Raw genomic sequence first — 23,453 nt, forward strand, 5'->3', positions numbered from 1 at the left:
CCGATGCGGTCTCCTCTACATTGGGGAGACTGGGTGCCTCCTAGCAGAGCGCTTTAAGGAACATCTCCAGGACTCCCGCACCAATCAACCACACCGCCCCATGGCCCAACATTTCAACTCCCCCTCCCACTCTGCCGAGGACATGGAGGTCCTGGGCCTCCTTCACCGCCGCTCCCTCACAACCAGGCGGCTGGAGGAAGAACGCCTCATCTTCCGCCTCAGAACACTTCAACCCCAGGGCATCAAGGTGGACTTCAACAGTTTCCTCATATCCCCTTCCACCACCTCACCCTAGTTCTCAACTTCCAGCTCAGTAACTGTCCCCTTGAATTGTCCGGACTTGTCCTACCTGCCTATCTCCTTTTCCACCTATCCACTCCACCCTCTCCTACCTGACCTATCACCTTCATCCCCTCCCCCACTCACCCATTGTACTGTATGCTACTTTCTCCCCACCCCCACCCTCCTCTAGCTTATCTCTCCACACTTCAGGCTCACTGCCTTTATTCCTGATGAAGGGCTTTTGCCCGAAACGTTGATTTCGCAGCTCCCTGGATGCTGCCTGAACTGCTGTGCTCTTCCAGCACCACTAATCCAGAATCTGGTTTCCAACATCTGCAGTCATTGTTTTTACCTTCTGTAATGAACTGTCAGCTACTGATAAGAGAAAGACAGGTTACCGTTTTGACCAAGAAACCCATAGTCAGAGTCTTCTCTCTTTCAGATGCTGTAAGGAGTTGTGTTTTAACATATCTAAAATCTTCAGCATTTACAATTTTTTGTTTACATCTCTAATATCTTCCCAAATTGGTCAGTTTCATCTAGTAACAAAAAATTAAATAACCTGGACTATATTTCAAATTTAAGAGATCCTCAAAATGATTGCAAAAGGCTGTAGTCTCTTCAAATAAACAGTCTCTTCAAAACTGAATGATTTTGATTACCTGCTGATGATCTGACAGGTGGGATTGATCCATCTTCTCGGAAAGACTTTGGACGAGCCTTTTTGAGTTTCAGACTGGTGGGACGAGGCTTTATCACAGTATCCATGTCTTTCATTAATTTTAACTGCTTTTTTCTTAGGTATTCCTGTTTAATGAATTCTCTGCGTGATCGTTCATCTTCTTTCTTTTGTCGCTCTTCTTCAGCTTTGAGTCTGTGGGAAATTCAAGAAAAAAATCTTGTACTTACATAATGTCTTAAAAAATTGGGTGACATCACAACTTTTGTCACAGGCAAAGTATTTTTGAAGTCTGGCCATTCTTGTAATGTAGGAAATCACAGCAGCCAATTTGTACACTGCAACGTACTACAAAACAGCCATGAGACCAAGTTAAGGTAATTTGTTTTCTTTGGAAGTCATGTTGGGTTGAGGGTTAAATATTGGCCAGTACACCAGGAAAACACATTGTCCTGAGAATAGTTCCATGGAATCTTTTACAGCTGCACAAGGGCAGAGAGGCCTCCACTTTGTGATTCATACAATGTTGCAACCTTGATAATTCCACTAAATTGGCAGTCAAAATTGTGTGAAATCCTGTGTAGGATTTAAGACTCAGATGAGTGTGTTACCAGTGAGCCAAGGCAGACACACCATGGTACTTCAATAATAAGTCAACATTCTTCTAAATGGTTTAAATGATAATATTGGTGGAAGCTGCAGTCACATTCACCTTAATGAGATGTAATTCTACAGACAAGGAGGTTCAAGTTAGCTTCGGATAGCTGCACGTCTTAATATCTCTTGTATGTAACTGTAATGCAGCAAAAAGCTGACCATTTACAATAAATGACAGCTATTTCTGACCATTCTGTACCTGGCCTCTTCCTTCTTCTCTTCCATCTCTGCTTCCAGTTGCTGTCGTCTAATCTGCTTTTCCTTCTCTCTCCTCATACGTTTTTCCAAGAGGGCTGCACGTTTCGTAGCAATTTCTTCAGCTTTCTGATCATCCTTGAAAAACCAAATCAAGTTAGGAATTGATTAGAAATAAAACCTAAACCGATGTGTACATAACTTGAAACTGCAAGGAATTGCACTAAAAGAAGACATCTACAAAAAGTACAACTGATCAGATATCTCATTCTAATATTAATCTGAATTTCTACACAAATCTAGAAAAAGAGAAATTAAGAGTTGCTAATGGAGAATGGCCACTCACTGGCTTACTATCCCCATCAACATGATTTAGTTATAAAGCTGGAGAAACGTGCCGAGAAAATCAGACAGAGTTAACATCAATTCTACAAAAGGGCCTCAAGTCTTCAAAGAGTTGCCAACGTGATGCCAGAATATTGCAATCTCTTGCTACATAACCAAAGAAGGTACGAGTAATGTTTCTTTCATTTAAGTTTTTGTCATTTACACTGAAGAAATGTTGAGAAATGCTTCCTTATTTGCAGTCTTCTGGACATTGGAGTTCATTCCACTCTCAGGTCAGTAACTACAACTGGACCAATCTGAGGACTGTTGTCAGGCAGTTTCTTCCTTAACTTTCTAGTACCATGCTGTCTCAAAGTAACAATCTCATTGCTCTGAAAAGTGCAGCTAAAATGCACACTTCCACTTGATTTTTAATTTACAAAACTTTAACTTTTGCTATACAGCTGTGTCCAATTTCCATTTTCCATTCAATATTGTCGGTTCTGTCATAACGCTGTAATCCCGTTCTCATGCAATCCTGTTTTATAAGAAAATCGCATAATAGCAGCACCATTTAAACTAATGGGGCTGGAATCACGTTATAACCAATACGTGCTTTAAAAGTTAGCACTTTAGAAACAGTGTCCCCAAATTGTCAACTGTGTTATAGCAAATTTGCGTGTTATAGCAGAACAACCTGTTGTCCAAAAGGAGGCGTTACATTGTTATCTTATAAACTTTACAAGCAAGGAGAGTTACTATCTGCATGAAGTTTGAAAAATCCCTTATACAATCTGCTCAGTTGCAAAACTGGTTACCACCACCATGTCCAGGGCAATCAAAGCAATTCAAAGGTTCAAACAAATTCTTCCCCAGAAGATGGAGAATAGATAGGTACCAATGACAGCCTAGTCCTTACATGGGTTAGAACTTCAAAGAAGTACTTCAAGTGATGAAATATGTACATGCTTCAGTGTCTATAATGTGGAAACCATGTAGAAGTTTATAATTAGAAGATCATTTTAGTTCAATAGCCCATCTTTTAATAATCTGTTCACCACTTCCTTGTGATCTGTTGACTTTGTTTATTTTTGTTACGACCTATTTGTTAGTTGTTTCCATGCTTTTAATTTGATTACTTGTGAATGCTATTTTGCAAGTCACACTGTAATTAAGTTTCTGGCTATGAACATGCTTCTTGAGTAAAGTATCATTATTACTAATGTGGTTATGTAGATGCAAAAAAATTAAAGATTGGAGGACAAAATTCATGTCAAAATAACAAGATCGACAATGCTCATGGTAATGTTTGCACAAATGCCACAGAAGATCAGGTACGGACAGATGACAGGGTTGTAATATAAACATACTATCAATAATGTAGCTCTCTGTTAGCATCAGAAAGAATTGGGATGACGCTGCTGTCTGTGTCACAATTGAACACATTGAATGGTTTGCAGTTGCTGTGCTTGTGTGGTGGTGCTTACAAACTAAACTCATCGCATGTTGTTAAGTCATGTTACTTCAAGTTCAAGTACCCAAAAAATAAGGTGTTAACTGCTCGCAGTCAATCTCCCCCTGTGGACTTCTGAATAGCAAATAAAGGGCCAATGCAAGTTGCAATTCTCTGCAAAGAATAACTGGAATTTCAAATACCACCGAATTAGTAGGAGAGAAGGAGAACAGGTAGAGACAGAGGGGAGTTAATCAGATGTAATGATATTACAGACAAAAGAGAGGCCATATTCTCAGAGTTCCTATCTGTAAATGCTCAGATAATACAAAGGGATATATTTATATATCTATTGCTGTGTTGAATTCCCTGCAAAACATATTCAACATATTAAACTTCCACTAAGGAGTTTTAAATTTATACTCTTCCAGGGGGACATTTTGGAGAAACCAAGTACTTTTGGAGCAGTTTTAGAATCATTGCATTGAAATTCTCTTTCCCATAAAGTTATCAGGAGATTGGAAAGCTTAGAAGATTATTTTTTTTTTAACATCGATTCAACACCTTTCATGGAATGCTTACTTTGGAACATGACAAAGCTGATGTAACATTTTTATCATGTAGTCACTGTTGTATTGTAGCAAGCGTATCAGCTAATTTCCAAAAAAGCAGGATCCTAGAAACAGCAATGCTTTACTTGTTGGTGAATTGTCAAGACACCAGGAAAATTCCCCTCCTTGTTGAATGGTCCTACAGGATTTTTCAAATCCACCAAAGACAAGCTTAGTAGCTATTCCTAAATACAACGGTCCTCAATAAATTCCACAATACTACAGAGTTAAAAAATGTGGCATTGGAAAAGCACAGCAAGTCAGGCAGCATCTGAGTAGCAGGAGAGTCTTGTGGAGGGAGGAGGAGAACTTCAAGGTGAGCATCCTTGGAAGAGGCTTCTCAGAAAGGTTATAACAATGAGAAGAAAGTGAGGACTGCAGATGCTGGAGATCAGGATACTACAGTCCTGGCTGCATTAGGTGTTCAATGGCAGCAGCCCACCAGCAGATTTATGCATGTTGCAGTCTTGCCTACCCCTTCTCCACAATTTTACAGGCTAAGGGTGAGGGACAGTGTAGCCCCTCTTGCTCTCATTCATTGAAGCTATTAAGTGGTCAATTATTGCCCACTTTGAGAGCCTCTCCCCATCCAGCCTCAATCCTGATCACTAATCCAAGGCTGACACCTATATGTTAGTACAGTTTACTATCAAACATATTGAGAAAAACATTATGCAATCCAATGGCACTGCTTCAACAAAATTAGTAATGTACATCAATGTTCTTGCATATGTGCCTGTTTATTTTGTAGTTACTATTAAAAACTCTTATTCTGCAATTCCAGAAAGGAAAATAAAAAGCCACTTACTTTAAAGAAAAATCCACAACACAACTTTTGTTCTTCAAACTGCTCCTTTTCAGTGTCACCATCATTTGCCTCGTCCACTTCCACTTCCTCCTCTGAAAGCTTTAGGTCTGAAAGGGAAACCTCAATTAAGCTTGCCTTTGTGCTCTGGTCAACAGGATATTTCTTTTTAACAGGACTCTCCAGAAGAGATGCAGACTTTTCTGTGGACACTGTGGACAATGGTGACTCTTCTAGTTCAACAGGTGGCACCTGGTCCACTTTTTCCATTTCCAAGGGCTTTTCGTTTATCTGTTTATTCTCTTCCACCTCAGGCTCCAATTCCTCATTAGTTAATTTCACACCCCCTCCTTTTGAGGAATCATCAGGTGTGTCATCTTCAAGAAAAAGAAATGATTTGGTCTGGAACTGGCTGGGAGAGAACTTTCTAAGATGAGGAAGACTATCAACAGAACGTGGGGCAGTGAGGACACGGTTTAATGGCGTTATCTTCAATTCATTTGGCCTCGATTTTGAGTTTTTAACATGAGAATATGAAGGTCTTCTGTGTGAAGTCTGAGGAGATCGTTGCATAGACCGCGGTGATTCACCAGAAGAGGATAGGGAAGGGGATAATGATCCAGTAGATCTTGAAGATGATCGGACTTCTCGGATTTGTTTTTGTGGTGAAGGTTGAGGAGGAGAAATTACCCATGCTTGTTGTTGTTCCCTCATTTGCATTATTAATTCCTGCTGATTTGCCAAACGTTGCATCTCCTGTTGCAGTGCATGCAAAGCTGAATTCATTTTTTCAATTAATCGATTATACTCAATGACATCAACATCTCCTAAAGTCTCTTCAGCAGTGTTGTTCAAATTCCAGGAAACCTGCTTTTCTGATTGGGCTGCAGAAGTGGGGGATTGAAGGCCCCGTTTACCACTATCTGCTGTGTTACCATTAATTGCAATCATCTCGGGCGTTAATTCATCTTTTTCCTCAATGCTCCCCGTTTGCAACAATTTCCTCTCACGTGTCAATCCATCTCCATGATCACCACCAGGTTCCTCATTTAATGGAGAGCTTCCATCACTTTTCTTTTTCACAACATTCAAAAATGCCGTCCTACCCATTTTTTGTCTTTGCCTTGTAAAAGCAGCTTCAACTTTCTTTTTCTGAGCTTCAATAGCTCGTCGCTTTTCTTCTAGTTTCATTTTAAGCTGAATCACTTCAGATGCCAACAACTGTGCAGGATCTCTCACTTGTCTGTTTGGACTCAGCTCTGGTATTCGACTATTAGAAATCACGCCTGGAGTACTAAGCTCTGAGCTTTCTGGGGTAGTCTTTTGGGAACTACTACTGCTCAACCTGGCATCTGAGACATTCAGCTTCTTGAACTTTTGTTCAGCAAAACTGGTCATTTTAATTGCAGAACCTGGAGAGATGCTATTTCCAGCTTGCAATACAGCATTCAATGAGTTTGAGCCTGATGTTAACATATCACTATTGTCATCGCATCTTAGATCAGAGTCTTGAGGTTTAGAAGAGTCTTCCATATCAGAATCCAGACTCACTGTGTAATCTCTAAAGGAAAAGTCTTCATCTATTGTTTCTTGAATGTCTTCAGATTGGACATGGATCCCTGTGTCTACCTCTGTATTATCAGTCAAAGGGCTTGTAGCACCTTTAAGCTCTGCAATGGAATCTAGGCTGCTTGTTTGATTCATTTTGGGCTTTACAGGGACATCACTGGCATTGTTAACATGTAAGAAAAAACCATCAGCTACTTGATCAGATTGAAGATCTGGGCAGAGTTTGTCCACGTCATGAATTATCTGCAGAGCTTCTTCAATGCTAGGTGGGATATCTAAACTATTTTCCTTTGGCCCATTTGACACCGTACCTCGCAAGGATGGTCTCCTCAGAGTATCATTTGGCGAACCAGACCTTCTTGTGGAACCTTTAGATGGTTTTTCATAACTGTGATTAGAAAGATGCTCTTCTTCAATTCCGTTGCTTTGTCCATTTATTGGCTGCAAGGATTCATTTCTCACTAAATGTTTGGGAGTATTGTTGATGTTTGAAATCAAACTGTCATTACTGATTGACCTAATTATTGTCCGGTTATTTGTAGTAGATGCGTCGATATTGCTGTCTGAATCGAAGGGAATATTGAAAGAAACAGCTTGGGGAAAAGCTCTATTTAAAGGAAAACAAAACTGTATTAGCTACAGATTTATAAACATTTATTTAAACATAATTTCCGGAGAAAAATATTGGCTTCAGAAATGGATTCAATAGTAACAATAAGAATTAGTCTTAAAATATGAATTGCACAAAATTCTTATATATTTTAAGATATAGAGTGCCACAAGGCTGGAAGTGATGTTAGCACTGCAGAATATCTTAACTAGATCTGTTCCTCCGTCCATTTTTAATGCTGTTTCATTCTACAGTTGCTTCTTTCTCCTTGATAAATTTAATCTTCATAGACCATGGCATTTTATGTTCCTTCCACGTCAAACCAAAAAGCAAATGCAACAGCTTAATACAATGACAGGGTGCACAATAAATAGGACAATGAGTTTATGATAATAAAAATGTACCAAATACATTTTGTTAATATGTAATCTTATTGCTTTATATCTAAAATAGGATTAATTTGTACTAGAAACCAATATTAATTGCAAATACATTGAAAAACTAATGAGCAGTTACACTTACATTTGAATTTTAATTCAAGCTGAAAAGGTTTTAAAATGGTATCACCAACCTTGGTTTCTTTTCAGGCCAGGTTCCTGCATATCCCTCGACATAAGACATGGATGTGGATCGACGCATTCCTAATGGAATAATGGGATAGTTTAATTTTAAATGCAAGAGATTTAGACACAAGCAAAGTAAAGTTGTTCCCTTTTTACAGAAAAATAATACAATTTCTTTTTGTTCATAAGTTACCAAATATTAATGGTTTTGTGGAAAAATCAGAATTTCAACTTTTTTAAAAAATTGACCAAGAGGGGAACTCCAGGTGAGTTGCAATATGTAGTGCATTTTTGCCTGCTATATAATAATTTAAAATGCCTTTTCATTAATTCATGCTGAAAATTTCAGTGGTTAGCACTGCTCCCTCACATCACTAGGGACTTGGGTTCTATTCCACTCTTGGGTGATTGTCTGTGTGGAGTTTGCATGTTCTCCCTGTGGAGAAAGTGAGGATTGCAGATACTGGAGATCAGAGTCAAACATGTGGTGCTGGAAAAGCACAGCCAGTCAGGCAGCATCTAACGAGCAGGAGAGTCGACGTTTTGAGATAAAGCTCTTCATCAGAAATGAGGGTATGGCCCAAAGGGCCTGAGAGATAAATGGGAGTGGGGGCAGGAAGCTGGCAATGCGATAGATAGCTGAAGGTGGGGGTTGATGGTGATCAGTTGGAAAGAAGGGTGGAGCGAATAGGTGGGAAGGAAGATGAACAGTTTAAGAGGGCGATACAGAGTTGGAAGGTTGGCTCTCAGATAAGGTGGCGGGGTGGGGCGTGCGCGAAATGAAGAAACAGGTGAAAATACATTGATCTTGTGTGGTTAGAGAGTCCCAAGGCAGAAGCTCAGGTGTTCTTCCTCCAGGCGTCAGGTGGCTAGAGTTTGACGGTAGAGGTAGCCCAGGATGTGCATGTCCTTGGCAGACTGGGAGGGGGAGTAAAAGTGTTCAGCCACAGGATGGTGGAGTTGTTTAGTGCATGTGTCCTCAAAATGTTTTCTGAAACATTTTGCAAGTTAGTGTCCTGACTCCCCATTGTAGAGGAGACCACACCAAGAGCATTGGACACAGCAGATGGTGTGTGCGTCAGATGTGGAAGGATCCTGTGGGGCCTTGGATGGAGGTGAGTAGGAAGGTGTGGGATCAGGCTTTGCACTGCTTGTGGTGGTAAGGGAAGGTGCTGGGACTGGAGGGTGGATTGGTAGGGGCCGTGAACTTAACAAGGGAGTCGTGGAGGGAATAGTCTTTGCAGAAAGCAGATAGGGGTGGAAAGGGAAATATATCCCTGGTGGTGGGGTCTGTTTGTCGGTGGTGGAAATCGCAGAAGATGATGCATTGTATCTGGGAGGTTGGTGGGTGGAAGGTAAGGATCACGGGGTTTCTGTCCGTGTTGCAATTAGGAGGGGTGGGGTTCAAAGGCGGAGGTGCGGGAAGTGGAGGAGATGCATTGGAGGGCATTGTCGACCACATGGCAGGGGAAATTGCAGTCTTTGAAGAAGGCGGCCATCTGGGATGTTCTATGGTGGAACAAGTCCTCCTGGGAGCAGATGAGGCAGAGGCACAGGAATTGTAAGGAATAGCGTTTTTACAACAGGCAGTGTAGGAGGTGTAGTCCAGGTAGCTGTGGGAGTCGGTGAGTTTGAAGTAGATGTCCATGTTGAGTTAGGCAGAAATTTGAAATGGAGGCCCCCAAGGGTAGTAATATCTGGATTACTCCCAGTGCTACGAGCTAGGAATACGAGGATAGAGCAGATGAATGCATGGCTGAGGAGCTGGTGTATGGGAGAAGGATTCACATTTTTGGATCCTTGGAATCTCTTTTGGGGAAGACGTGACCTGTATAAGCACAGATTGCACCTAAATTGGAAGGGGACTAATATACTGGCAGGGAAATTTGCTACAAATGCTTGGGAGGATTTAAACTAGTAACGTTTGGGGGGGGGGGGGGGGGGGGCAGTGGGACCCAGGGAGATAGTGAGGAAAGAGATCGATCTGAGATGGCTACAGCTGAGAACAGAAGTGAGTCAAACAGTCAGGGACAAGGTAGGACTATTAAATTAAACTGCATTTATTTCAATGCAAGGGGCCTAACAGGGAAGGCAGATGAACTCAGGGCATGGTTAGAAACATGGGATTGGGATATCATAGCAATTACAGAAACATGGCTCAGGGATGGGCAGGACTGGCAGCTTAATGTTCCAGAATACAAAGGATAGAAAGGAAGGCAAGAGAGGAGGGGGAGTGGCATTTTTTGATAAGGGATAGCATTACAGCTGTGCTGAGGGAAGATATTCCCGGAAATACATCCAGGGAAGCTATTTGGTTGGAACTGAGAAATAAGAAAGGGATGATCACCTTATTGGGATTGTATTATAGACTCCCCAATAGTCAGAGAGAAATTGAGAAACGAACTTGTAAGGAGATCTCCGCTATCTGTAAGAATAATAGAGTAGTTATAGTAGGGGATTTTAACTTTCCAAACATCAACTGGGCCTGCCATAGTGTTAAAGGTTTAGATGGAGAGGAATTTGTTAAGTGTGTACAAGACAATTTTCTGATTCAGTATGTGGATGTACCTACTAGAGAAGGTGCAAAACCTGACCTACTCTTGGGAAATAAGGCAGAGCATGTGACTGAGATGTCAGTGGGGGAGCACTTTGGGGCCAGCGACCATAATTCTATTCATTTTAAAATAGTGATGGAAAAGGATAGACCAGATCTAAAAGTTAAAGTTCTAAATTGGAGAAAGGCCAGTTTTGATGATATTAGGCAAGAACTTTCGAAAGCTGATTGGAGGCAGATGTTCGCAGGTAAAGGGACAGTTGGAAAATGGGAAGCCTTCAGAAATGAGATAACAAGAATCCAGAGAAAGTATATTCCTGTCAGGGTGAAAGGGAAGGCTGGTAGATATAGGGAATGCTGGATGACTAAAGAAATTGAGGGTTTGGTTAAGAAAAAGAAGGAAGCATATGTAAGGTACAGACAGGATAGACCAAGTGAATCCTTAGAAGAGTATAAAGAAAGTAGGAGTATACTTAAGATGGAAATCAGGAGGGCAAAACGGGGACATGAGATAGCTTTGACAAATAGAATTAAGGAGAATCCAAAGGGTTTTTACAAATATATTAAGGACAAAAGGGTAACTAGGGAGACAATAGGGCCCCTCAAAAGATCAGCAAGGCGGCCTTTGTGTGGAGCCACAGAAAATGGGGGAAGTACTAAATGAATACCTTGCATCAGTATTTACTGTGGAAAAGTATATGGAAATATAGACTGTAGGGAAATAGATGGTGACATCTTGCAAAATATCCAGATTATAGAGGAGGAAGTGCTGGATGTCTTGAAACGGTTAAAAGTGGATAAATCCCCAAGACATGATCAGGTGTACCCGAGAACTCTGTGGGAAGCTAGAGAAGTGATTGCTGGGCCTCTTGCTGAGATATTTGTATCATCGATAGTCACAGATGAGGTGCCGGACGACTGGAGGTTGGCAAATGTGGTGCCACTGTTTAAGAAGGACGGTAAAGACAAGCCAGGGAACTATAGACAGGTGAGCCTGACCTCAGTGGTGGGAAAGTTGTTGGAGGGAATCCTGAGGGACAGGATGTACATATATTTGGAAAGGCAAGGACTGATTCGGGATAGTCAACATGGCTTTTTGCGTGGGAAATCATGTCTCACAATCTTGATTGAGTTTTTTGAAGAAGTAACAAAGAAGATTGATGAGGGCAGAGCAGTAGAAGTGATCTATATGGACTTCAGTAAGGCGTTCGACAAGGTTCCCCTTGGGAGACTGATTAGCAAGGTTAGATCTCATGGAATGCAGGGAGAACTAGCCATTTGGATACAGAACTGGCTCAAAGGTAGAAGACAGAGGGTGGTGGTGAAGGGTTCTTTTTCAGACTGGACGCCTGTGACCAGTGGAGTGCTACAAGGATCGGTGCTGGGCCCTCTACTTTTTGTCACTTACATAAATGATTTTGATGGGAGCATAAGAGGTACAGTTACTAAGTTTGCAGATGACACCAAAATTGGAGGTGTAGTGGACAGCGAAGACAGTTACCTCAGATTACAACAGGATCTGGACCAGATGGGCCAATGGGCTGAGAAGTGGCAGATGGAGTTTAATTCTGATAAATGCAAGGTGCTGCATTTTGGGAAAGCAAATCTTAGCAGGTCTTATACACTTAATGGTAAGGTCCTAGGGAGTGTTGCTGAACAAAGAGAGCTTGAAGTGCAGGTTCATAACTCCTTGAAAGTGGAGTCACAGGTAGATAGGATACTGAAGGCAGCCTTTGGTATGCTTTCCTTAATTGGTCACAGTACTGAGTACAGGAGTTGGGAGGTCATGTTGCGGCTGTACAGGACATTGGTTCAGCCACTGTTGGAATATTGCATGCAATTCTGGTCTCCTTCCTATCGGAAAGATGTTGTGAAACTTGAAAGGGTTCAGAAAAGATTTACAAGGATGTTGCCAGGGTTGGAGGATCTGAGCTACAGGGAGATGCTGAACAGGCTGGGGCTGTTTTCCCTGGAGCATCGGAGGCTGAGGAGTGACCTTATAGATGTTTACAAAATTATGAGGGGCATGGATAGGATAAATAGACAAAGTCTTTTCCCTGGGGTCGCGGTCCAGAACTAGAGGGTTTGGTTTAGGGTGAGAGGGGAAAGATATAAAAGAGACCTAAGGGGCAACTTTTTAATGCAGAGGGTAGTACGTGTATGGAATGAGCTGCCAGAGGATGTGGTGGAGGCTGGTACAATTGTAACATTTAAGAGGCATTTGGATGATTATATGAATCGGAAGGGTTTGGAGGGATATGGGCCGGGTGCTGGCAGGTGAGACTACATAGGGTTGGGATATCTGGTCGGCATGGACAGGTTGGACTGAAGGGTCTGTTTCCATGCTGTACATCTCTATGACTCCATGACTCTAAATGGAGATGGAGAAGTCCAGGAAGGGGAGCAAGGTGTCCGAGATGGTCCAGGTGAATTTGAGGTGATGGTGGAAAGTGTTGATGACGTTGATGAACTGTACAACTTCTTCACAGGAGCACGAGGTGGCGCCAATACAGTCATCAATGTAGCGGAAGAAAAGGTGGGAAATGGTGCCAGTGTAGCTGCAGAGGATGGACTGTTCCACATATCCGACAAAGAGGCATGCATAGTTGGGGCCCAAGCAGGTGCCCATAGCTACCCCTTTTGTCTGGAGGAAGTGGGAGGATTCAAAGGAGAAATGTTTGAGGGTGAGGACCGGTTCAGCCAATCGAATGAGCGGGTCAGTGTAAGGGTACTGGTGGGGTCGACAGGAGAGAATGAAACAGAGGGTTTGGAGGCCTTCATTATGGCAGAATGACTGGGTGTCCATGGTGAAGATGAGACGTTGAGGGCCAGGGAAACAAAAGTCACGGAGGTGGTGGAGGGCGTGGGTGGTATCCCAAACATATGTGGGGAGATCCTGGACCAAGGGATACAGGACAATGTCAAGGTGTGCAGAGATAAGTTTGGTGGGGCAGGACCAGGCTGAGATGGTGGGTCAACCGGGGCAGTCAGGTTTGTGAATTTTGGATAAAAAAGGTAGAACTGGGCAGTGTGGGGTTCCCAGTCCATGAGGTTACAGGCTGTGGATGGGAGGTCCCCTGAGGTGATGAGGTTGTGGATGGTCTGGGAGATGATAATTTGGTGGTGGAAGGGGAGGTTGTGGTCTCCAGGTCACTAGGAGGTGGTGTCTGCAAGTTGGCACCTGGCTTTAGCAGTGTACAGGTTGTTGCGCCAAACTACCACAGCACTACTGTCCCCTCATGCATAACTGGGATCAGCCATCAGGGCAGATAGCCTGGCTTTTCTTTTTCCAGAGTCCAAACAGCTGTCGTTAATGCCCCTTCTTCCACCCAGCTCAGCTTAACTTGGCACAAAAAGAGATCATCTTCTCATCCATTTCCTCACTGCCTCTTTTTGGAAGTTTTCATCCTTATGCTGACTTCTTTTTATCGTTGGTCTCTTCCTTGATCAAAATCTTGACCAAGCCCCCAGAATATTGACGTTCCAACTCTGGTTTCATGCAGCTTGGTCATACCATCATGTTTGGTCATACCATCATCTGTGGTTAAGGGTTTCTCCTTAAACCCCTGTGTCTCTTCACCTCTTACAACAAGAAACCAGAGACTGTACACCACAGAAATAGATCCAATAGACTTCAGCAGTTCAAAGTAACAGTTCACCACCACCTTCTCAATGCAACTAGAAATTGGACGATAAAACTGGCCCAGCCAACACTGCCCACATCCCATGAGTGAATACAATTGACAGTGATTTGTATCTGCTCTTTGGAAAAGCTTTAAATTAGTCCCAGCCCTGGCTATCTATACAACTGAAGCTCCTTACCCATGGCAGCATGAAAGCAAATTTTTTCTGCACCCTCTCCTTCCTACATGTCCAGAAATGTGCATAATATTCCAGTTGAGACTTCGTCAGTGATTTGAAGAAGGTTCAGCATAATATTATTGCCTTTGTACTCTATTCCTCTGTTAATAAAGCCATGGATCCCATATGGTACTATTTTCAAAAATGTATTCTCTCATCTTGTCCAGCAACCTTTAATTAATTTAAAAAAACTGTCCTGAGTGCCTATTCTTGAACTCTCCTTCAAATTGTAACATTTAGTTTATATATGCATTTGTCAACAGAATTCACGTCGCTGATCGCATTTGATCATCCCTACTTATATCTTTCTTTAGCACGATTTCCAATTTTTAAAAAAAACTTTTGTAGCATATCTATGCTAAAGGCATTGTATGAATGCATGTAGTTGTGTGGCTTAGTTTCATACTTTCACCTTTATGAACACCTGTATACAGTAAAATTTAAAACAGAAACTCAAAAGTGAAGAAATTATGCTTCAGTTGTACAGAACTTGAATATGGAGTACTGCATTTGGCTTCAGACACTGAACCACAGGCATGAGTCGGTTCAGTGACTGAACAGCAATGCAGAATGTTACCATGGCTTAACGAATTGAATGAGGATTGTATACATCAAATGGACTTTTATTTTATCGCATTTAAACTGGTTAATAGCTGATCTGAATCGAATTATAAGGTTAATGGATTTGATACTTTCTCTGTTAATGCTAACCTACGTCCTTTGATGGAGAATCCAAAACAAGAGGTCATAATGTCAAATTAGATCTAGCAATTTATGAGGGGTATCAGGAAGTAATGGAAATTTAGGGTTTGCTTCCTCAAAGGACCATGGATACAGAGTGATTTTATATTTTCAAAGACTGACAGGTAAGAGCATTAGGAGCAAAAAGCAAGTAAATGGAATGTAGTTCAGCTTTCTGTAATGAAATTATGGATCAGACTCCATGGATTGAGTGGCTTCCTCCTATTCTTATAGCCAAAATTGACAAAATTTATGAAGCTATGATTCAAACTATATGTTTGGCACAGGTTAACATCTGGTGCTGTCAGATCGCTCTGTAAATTCAATGATTGTCAGTGCTTTACATGGCCTTTAAGATACATGCCTTACATCTTACAAGTTGAGGAACTTCAGCGAAGTGTGCAAAAAGCAGAGCTTCAACTGTGATTGCAATCTTTAAAATGAATGTGATTTTGAAAAAAATTAATATAATTCTCTGTCTTGTTGGTTAAAAAATGGTACAAATCACACAATGCTTATTCATCAGTTGCATTCAAGATTCAAAATACCCAACCTCAAGGTTGGATTTGCATCCATGACAAAGTATGGCAACATTGTGTACTGAACATAATACTGATGATAATTGCATTAACTGGATATTAAAGGGTGGAGAATGGGGTGGTGGAGGTGGTGATGCACAGTGAAAATTACTGAAGGGGAAATAAAAATTGATATAGGACACAGAAGAACGACATATAGAGCAAACTGAAATGTTACACAAAGAGAATGAAGACATCAGTAAAAATATAAGATTAAAAGGATGGGATATGAAATAAGAGAAGTAAGTGAGGGACATGCAGCAAAAATACCAATTGTAAGATAGAGGTTGGAATATACTTTATATAATTCTATCAAAGGTGGAAATAAGCAGTAACATTTATTTTATATAAGCAATAATGGATTGTTGAGGGATCACTAGTGGGGAGAATAACTTTAATACTCTGGAATCATTTCATTTGTTGTTTCCAACAATGTTATTTAGCATTAACTTTATATTTAATAATAATAATAATGAGAATCCCAAGGCTTTTTATACATATATAAAAAGAAAGAGGGTAGCCAGGGAAAAGGTTGTCCCACTCAACAACAAAGGAGGGAATCTGTGTGGAGCCAGAAGTAGCAGGTGAGGTCCAAAACAAAAACAAAAACAAAAACAAAGAGAAGGAATTGGTGTAGGATGATCTCAGGGAAGGGAACGTCAAATTTCTAAGCCAAGTTGCTATAAATAAGGAAGAGGTGTTGTGTGTCTTAAAAAGTATTAGAAGTAGATAAGTCCCTGGGTCCCAATGGAATCTATTCCAGAATATTGAGGGAGGCAAGAGAACTAATATCTGGAGCATTGGCAGACATCTTAGTTTCCTCTTTGGCCACAGGTGAGGTCCCATTGTTTAAGTAGGGTCGCAGGGATAATCCAGGAAATTATAGATCTGAGAGCCACCTGTCAGTGGCAGGGAAATTATTGGAAAAGATTCTCATGGACAAAGATCAATAAGTATGTAGAAGCAAATTGATTTACTGGTGATAAACAGCATGGTTTTGTGCAGAGGAGGTCATGCCTCACTAACTTGATCAAGTTTTTTTTGAGGAGGTGAAGAAGATGATTGATGAGGGAAAAGCAGTTGTCGTCTATATGGACTTCAGTAATGACTTTGACAAGGCCCCTCCTGGCAGACTGGTACAAAAGGGACTGGTACAAGTGGTATCAGAGGTGAGCTGGCAAGATGGATACAGAACTGGCTTAGTCATAGGAGACAGAGTAGCTGTGGAAGGACGCTTTTTGGAATGGAGGGTTGTGACTAGTGGTGTTCCACAGGGATCAATGCTGGGACCTCTGCTATTTGTGGTCTACATAAATGATTTGGAGGAAAATGGAGCTGGTCTACATCGTAAGTTTGCGGACAATGTAAAGACTGGTGGAATTGTGGTAAGTGAGGGGGATTGTCAGAGGATACAGCAGGATTAGATCAGTTGGACACATGGTCAGAAAAGCAGCAGATGGAGTGTAATCCAAACAAATGTGAGGTGATGCATTTTTGAAGGTCAGGTACAGGTGGAAATTATATAGTGACTGGTAAAACCTTTAGGAATATTGATATGCAGAGGGATCTGGGTGTGCAGGTCCACAGATCACTGAAGGTGAGCACGCAGGTAGCTAAGGTAATAAAAACAGCCGATCGCATGCTTGCCCTCATTGGAAGGGGCATTGAGTATGAGGTTAGACAAATTATATTGCAGCTTTATAGAACTTCAGTTGGAATATTGTGTACAGTTCTGGTCACCACACTACCAGACGGATGTGGATACTTTGGAGAGGGTACTGAAAAGGTTTACCTGGTAGGAGGGATTTTAGCTGTGAAGAAAAGTTGTATGGAGTGGGTTTGTTTTCACCGGAACACAGGAGGTTGAGGAGAGACTTGAGAAGAGAGGTGCAAGGCAAGTTTTTCACTCAAAGGTGGTAAGTGCCTGAAACATGCTGCCAGAGGAGGTGGCAGAAGCAGACATAGCAAGCACCCATTCAAGAAGCATCTGGACGAATACATGAATAGGAAGGGAATAGAGGGATATGGATCTTGTAAGTGAAAACAGTTTTAGTATGGAAGGGCAAAATATGTCAGTGCAGGCTTGGAAGGCCAAAGGGCTTGTTCCTGGTCTGTATTGTTCTTTGTTCTTTAGTTTGGTACACAAAACTCTGAACTCAATGGGCAAGAGATGGACCAACTTTTTTTTAATTTTTGAAAAAGTATGAAGTCACCATAGGGCAGCTCTCTCATTACAGAAAGATAACTGGTGGTGGCTTAACCAGATGGTGTCATCATGCTTCAGGCAAAGGGAGAGGTTGAGAACGAGATTCCTTCATGGTGACTACAGCTGATTCAGGAATTGAACCCAATACTCTTGATATCGTACTACATCACAAACAGCAATCCAGCCAACTGAGTTCACTGACCTCCAATAAGTAGGCCATTGAAAAAGCTATAGATTTTTAGTTCTATTATGACAAAGTAGAAAGATAAAAGAAAGCTTAACAAATAGAACAGCAACAATTGAACAAACTTGAAAAATGCTAGGAAAGACAGAAGCCCACGTGCCAAGGAATTTAGATGAGTCGGTTGAACACATTTCTCGTATGGCCTGTAAAAAGTAAAGTAAAAGTGATTTAAGGCATCACAGCAGGTATTGAAAGAAAGGAGTGTGGAGTAGGCAAGTCCACGGTGGGACATAGAGTAGTAGAAAAGATAGTTGTTGGTTAGTCCTAGAGATCTTAGTAACCAGAGTTTCGTAGGTAGCAATGCAAGAAGAGAGATTGACATAGGATGCAGCAGTGCCTTTAGTGTTGGAAAGACTGTCCAATGACAATTACAAACATTTACAGGGTGATAATTATTAAGATCAATTTCAGTATATAAACATAACCAATTAAAGTGAGGATTGCAGACAGAAAATATACATCACAAAACAACGCTTTTAGTAAAAGATAAATGTAAAACCCTCACATGATAATGCAAATTAAATGAAATTTGCTTCTTCACAGTTTATTTATTTAGCCTATGACTGTGATTTAGTTAATTCAGATTGGTTTGCATTTATTACTAAAGGAATACAAGTAGTGAAGTTTACTGAAACTGTTCAAGGCATTGGTGAGACTGCACCTGGGTTACTTTACATAATTTTAGTTCCCTTACTTGAGGAGGAACATAGTGGGCATTGGAGGCAGTTCAGAGGAGGTTTGCTAGATTAAATCCAGAGATAAGGAGCATGTCTTACGAAGAGAGATTGAGCAGGTTAGGCCTGTACTCTCCAGAGTTTAGAAGAATGAAACGAGATCAAGTGGAAATGTTCAAGATGCTAAAGATTGGCTAAGTACTGTAGATGTTGAGAGGATGTCCTCATATGGAACAACCTAGCACGAGATATCAGATTTAGGATAAAGTACAGCAGATTTAAAACAGAAATGAAGAGAAATTACTCTGAAAGGATCGTGAATTTGTGGAATTCACTATTCCAGAGTGCAGTGGATGCTGGGACCTTGAATAAATTTAAGGAGTAGACAGATTCTTGATGAGTAACGGGTTGAAGGATTACAGAGAATGGGTAGGAAAATGGGGAGTCGAGGCTGAGATGAGATTAGCCATGGTCATATTAAATGGCAGAACAGGCTCCATGGACTGATGCCTACACTTGCTCCGAGTTTTAAGGTTCTTAAGTTCTCTTACTAATCTGCCAGAAAAATACAACATATTTCAACTTCTTTTCCTAATGCGATTTGAAGAATTTACTAAAACGATACTTGGACCTTAGGTACTTTCGTACGTTATTCTGTCACCAAAATGGAAGGACACTGGAAAATTAAAATCCTAAGTCTTAAGATTACTGACAAGTTTGCATTAAAGAGTTTTATTTAAAAGCCAAATGTCACTCTTATTGATCTGATCTCAGTTTTCAATAATCTAAGCTTAAAAATGTGTTGCTGGAAAAGCGCAGCAGGTCAGGCAGCATCCAAGGAGCAGGAGAATCGACGTTTCGGGCATAAGCCCTTCTTCCTGAAGAAGGGCTTATGCCCGAAACGTCGATTCTCCTGCTCCTTGGATGCTGCCTGACCTGCTGCGCATTTCCAGCAACACATTTTTAAGCTCTGATCTGCAGCATCTGCAGTCCTCACTTTCTCCTTTTTTCAATGATCTAACCACATCACATTTGCTGAAACACAGGATATGGAGGTTTGTGGAATCAATTTCAGATGGTAGCCAGAATTTGATAAACCTTTTTAAAATTCAAACTTTATGTCACAAAATAACGTAAGGGATATTTATACCTGAGTCAGATGTATGAGGACGGTGCTGAGTATGTCGCAGGGGCAGGAGTGGCTGTGATGGCAAAAATGTTGGACTCACTTTGCTGAAATGAAAGCAAAAATTGTATAAATAAAAATAATATTTCTAGTTCACTATTCATAGGAAACTCACAAAATAGTCTTTACACTTCACATTTTGTTGCATAAAACAGTAAATATTTTTCTGTAGTGAGTGAGCATAGTGTCCCTCAAAAAGACGTGATGGACTGTAATTATTAAAAAAAAAACACAGCATCAACGTTAATTTTGCTAATTTCCTAATTTGCTCACCCACACCTCATCCCAGCTCCAACCTTTCATATCAACATTTCCCTCTTGAACTGTCCTATCTATCCATCTTCCTTCCCACTTATCCACTCTATCCTCTCCTCTGAACTTTCAAAATATCCCCCCGCCAACCCGCATCTATCTATTACCTTCCCAGCTACCTTCCCCCCCCCAGCCCTACCCCCACCCTCCCATTTATCTCTCAGGCCCCTCCTCCCACCTCCCCCATATTCCTGATGAAGGAAATTTGACCGAAACGTCGATTCTCCTTTGATGCTGCCTGACCTGCTGTGCTTTTCCAGCAACACATTTTTAAAACCTGTCATATGTACCCGTTCTGTAACTATATCTCCTCTACCTATTAAGATGGTGTACAAAGCTGCAACTAATTCATTATCTGATTTTCTAACTTCCCAACAGAAAACATTAAAGAAATGGGCATCATAAGAATTAAGGCATCAATGATGAGAGGTTGAATAATTATCCATTCCTAAAAATTCATTCTTAAAACTAAGCATTTTCATTGACATACAGCACATAAACAGACCCTTCAGCCCACCACGTCTTTGCCGACCTAAAAACACCAAACTACACTCATTCCATTTACATGCACTTAGTCCATAGACTACAATGTTCTGGCGCTTTAAGTACTTATCTACATGCTTCTTCAATCTTGCAAGAGTACTGCCTTCACAACACTCTCGGGCAGCACATTCCATATTAGTGGTGCTGGAAGAGCACAGTAGTTCAGGCAACATCCAAGTAGATTCGAAATCGACGTCTCGGGCAAAAGCCCTTCATCAGTAATAAAGGCAGTGAGTCTGAAGTGTGGAGAGATAAGCTAGAGGAGGGTGGGGGTGGGGAGAAAGTAGCATAGAGTACAATGGGTGAGTGGGGGAGAGGATGAAGGTGATAGGTCAGTGAGGAGAGGGTGGAGTGGATAGGTGGAAAAGGAGATAGGCAGGTAGGACAAGTCCGGACAAGTCATGGGGACAGTGCTGAGCTGGAAGTTTAGAACTAGGGTGAGGTGGGGGAAGGGGAAGGGGAAAGAGATAGAACCCCCCACCCACAGCTTCCAACCTCATAGTCCGGGAACCCCGCACTGCCCGGTTCTACCTCCTTCCCAAGATCCACAAACCTGACCACCCTGGCCGACCCATTGTCTCAGCATGCTCCTGCCCCACTGAACTCATCTCTACCTACCTCGACACCGTCCTGTCCCCCCTAGTCCAGGAACGCCCCACATACGTTCGAGACACCACCTACGCCCTCCACCTCCTCCAAGACTTCCGTTTCCCTGGCCCCCAACGCCTCATCTTCACCATGGATATCCAATCCCTCTACACCTCCATCCGCCATGACCAGGGCCTCCAAGCCCTCCGTTTTTTCCTCTCCAGCCGTCCCCAACAGTACCCTTCCACCGACACTCTCATTTGTTTGGTCGAACTGGTCCTCACCCTTAACAATTTCTCCTTTGAATCCTCCCACTTCCTCCAGACCAAAGGGGTAGCCATGGGAACACGTATGGGCCCCAGCTATGCCTGTCTCTTTGTTGGCTACGTACAGCAGTTGATCTTCCGTAATTACACCGGCACCACTCCCCACCTCTTCCTCTGCTGCATTGATGACTGCATTGACGCCACCTCGTGCTCCCGAGAGGAGGTCGAGCAATTCATCAACTTCACCAACACATTCCACCTCGACCTTAAATTTACCTTGACCATCTCTGACACCTCTCTCCCCTTCCTGGAGCTCTCCATCTCCATTAATGACGACCGGCTTGACACTGACATTTTTTACAAACCCACCGACTCCCACAGCTACCTGGATTACACCTCTTCCCACCCTACTTCTTGCAAAAATGCCATCCCGTATTCCCAATTCCTCTGCCTCCGCCGGATCTGCTCCCAGGAGGACCAGTTCCACCACAGAACACACCAGATGGCCTCCTTCTTTAGAGACCGCAATTTCCCTTCCCACGTGGTTAAAGATGCCCTCCAACGCATCTCGTCTACATCCCGCACCTCCGCCCTCAGACCCCACCCCTCCAACCGTAACAAGGACAGAACGCCCCTGGTGCTCACCTTCCACCCTACTAACCTTCGCATAAACCTAATCATCCGCCGACATTTCTGCCACCTCCAGACAGACCCCACCACCAGGGATATATTTCCCTCCCCACCCCTTTCCGCCTTCCGCAAAGACCGTTCCCTCCGTGACTACCTGGTCAGGTCCATGCCCCCCCTACAACCCACCCTCCAATCCTGGCACTTTCCCCTGCCATCGCAGGAACTGTAAAACCTGCACCCACCCCTCCTCCCTCACCTCTATCCAAGGCCCTAATGGAGCCTTCCACATCCAAAGTTTTACTTGCACATCCACTAATATCATTTATTGTATCAGTTGCTCCTGATGCGGTCTCCTCTACATTGGGGAGACTGGGCGCCTCCTAGCAGAGCACTTTAGGGAACATCTCCGGGACACCGCACCAATCAACCACACCGCCCCGTGGCCCAACATTTCAACTCCCCCCTCCCACTCTGCCGAGGACATGGAGGTCCTGGGCTTCCTTCACCGCCGCTCCCTCACCACCAGACATCTGGAGGAAGAACACCTCATCTTCCGCCTCGGAACACTTCAACTCCAGGGCATCAATGTGGACTTCAACAGTTTCCTCATTTCCCCTTCCCCCCACCTCACCCTAGTTCTAAACTTCCAGCTCAGCACTGTCCCCATGACTTGTCCGGACCTGTCCTACCTGCCTATCTCCTTTTCCACCTATCCACTCCACCCTCTCCTCCTTGACCTATCACCTTCATCCCCTCCCCCACTCAACCATTGTACTGTATGCTACTTTCTTCCCATCCCACCCTCCTCTAGCTTATCTCTCCACGCTTCAGGCTCACTGCCTTTATTCCTGATGAAGGGCTTTTGCCCGAAATGTCGATTTCGAATCTACTTGGATGTTGCCTGAACTGCTGTGCTCTTCCAGCACCACTAATCCAGAATCTGGTTTCCAGCATCTGCAGTCATTGTTTTTACCAGCACATTCTATATACCTATCATCCTCTGGATGAAATTAGTTTTCCCTCTGGTCTCCTGGAAACCACTGCTCCTCACCTTAAACAAAAGAACCACTTTAGCTTCCTCCACTCATCTGACACTTCCCTGTGGCCAGTGAAGTATTAAATATATCTGCCAATGTCCCAGCAATCTCCTCCCTTGCCTCCCACAGCAGCCTGGGATATAACTCATCAGCCCCTCAGGATTTATGCACCTATTTTGCTGTTAAAACATCTAATACTTCCTCCTTATTAATCTTTAGAAGTTGTCTAATGTCTCCACCCCAACTGAAATCCCCAGCTACAAAGTCTTTCTCCTCTGTGAA

General features: G+C 42.5%; 1 protein-coding gene across 2 annotated transcripts in view; it reads right to left on the bottom strand.

Moving 5' to 3' along the window:
- The window catches only part of camsap2a (calmodulin regulated spectrin-associated protein family, member 2a), a 183,932-nt gene that overhangs the window by 10,593 nt on the left and 149,886 nt on the right, over positions 1-23,453 (bottom strand). For both annotated transcript variants that reach the window (XM_072573836.1, XM_072573835.1), the window contains 5 exons: positions 19,760-19,842; positions 7,760-7,829; positions 5,013-7,185; positions 1,818-1,951; positions 945-1,156 (listed from right to left, as the gene is read on the bottom strand). In XM_072573836.1, the coding sequence (XP_072429937.1) occupies positions 945-1,156; positions 1,818-1,951; positions 5,013-7,185; positions 7,760-7,829; positions 19,760-19,842 (2,672 nt within the window). The remainder of the gene's footprint in view (positions 1-944; positions 1,157-1,817; positions 1,952-5,012; positions 7,186-7,759; positions 7,830-19,759; positions 19,843-23,453) is intronic.

Source organism: Chiloscyllium punctatum, chromosome 7 (assembly GCF_047496795.1).
Source record: "Chiloscyllium punctatum isolate Juve2018m chromosome 7, sChiPun1.3, whole genome shotgun sequence".
In the NCBI taxonomy this organism is placed as follows: domain Eukaryota; kingdom Metazoa; phylum Chordata; class Chondrichthyes; order Orectolobiformes; family Hemiscylliidae; genus Chiloscyllium; species Chiloscyllium punctatum.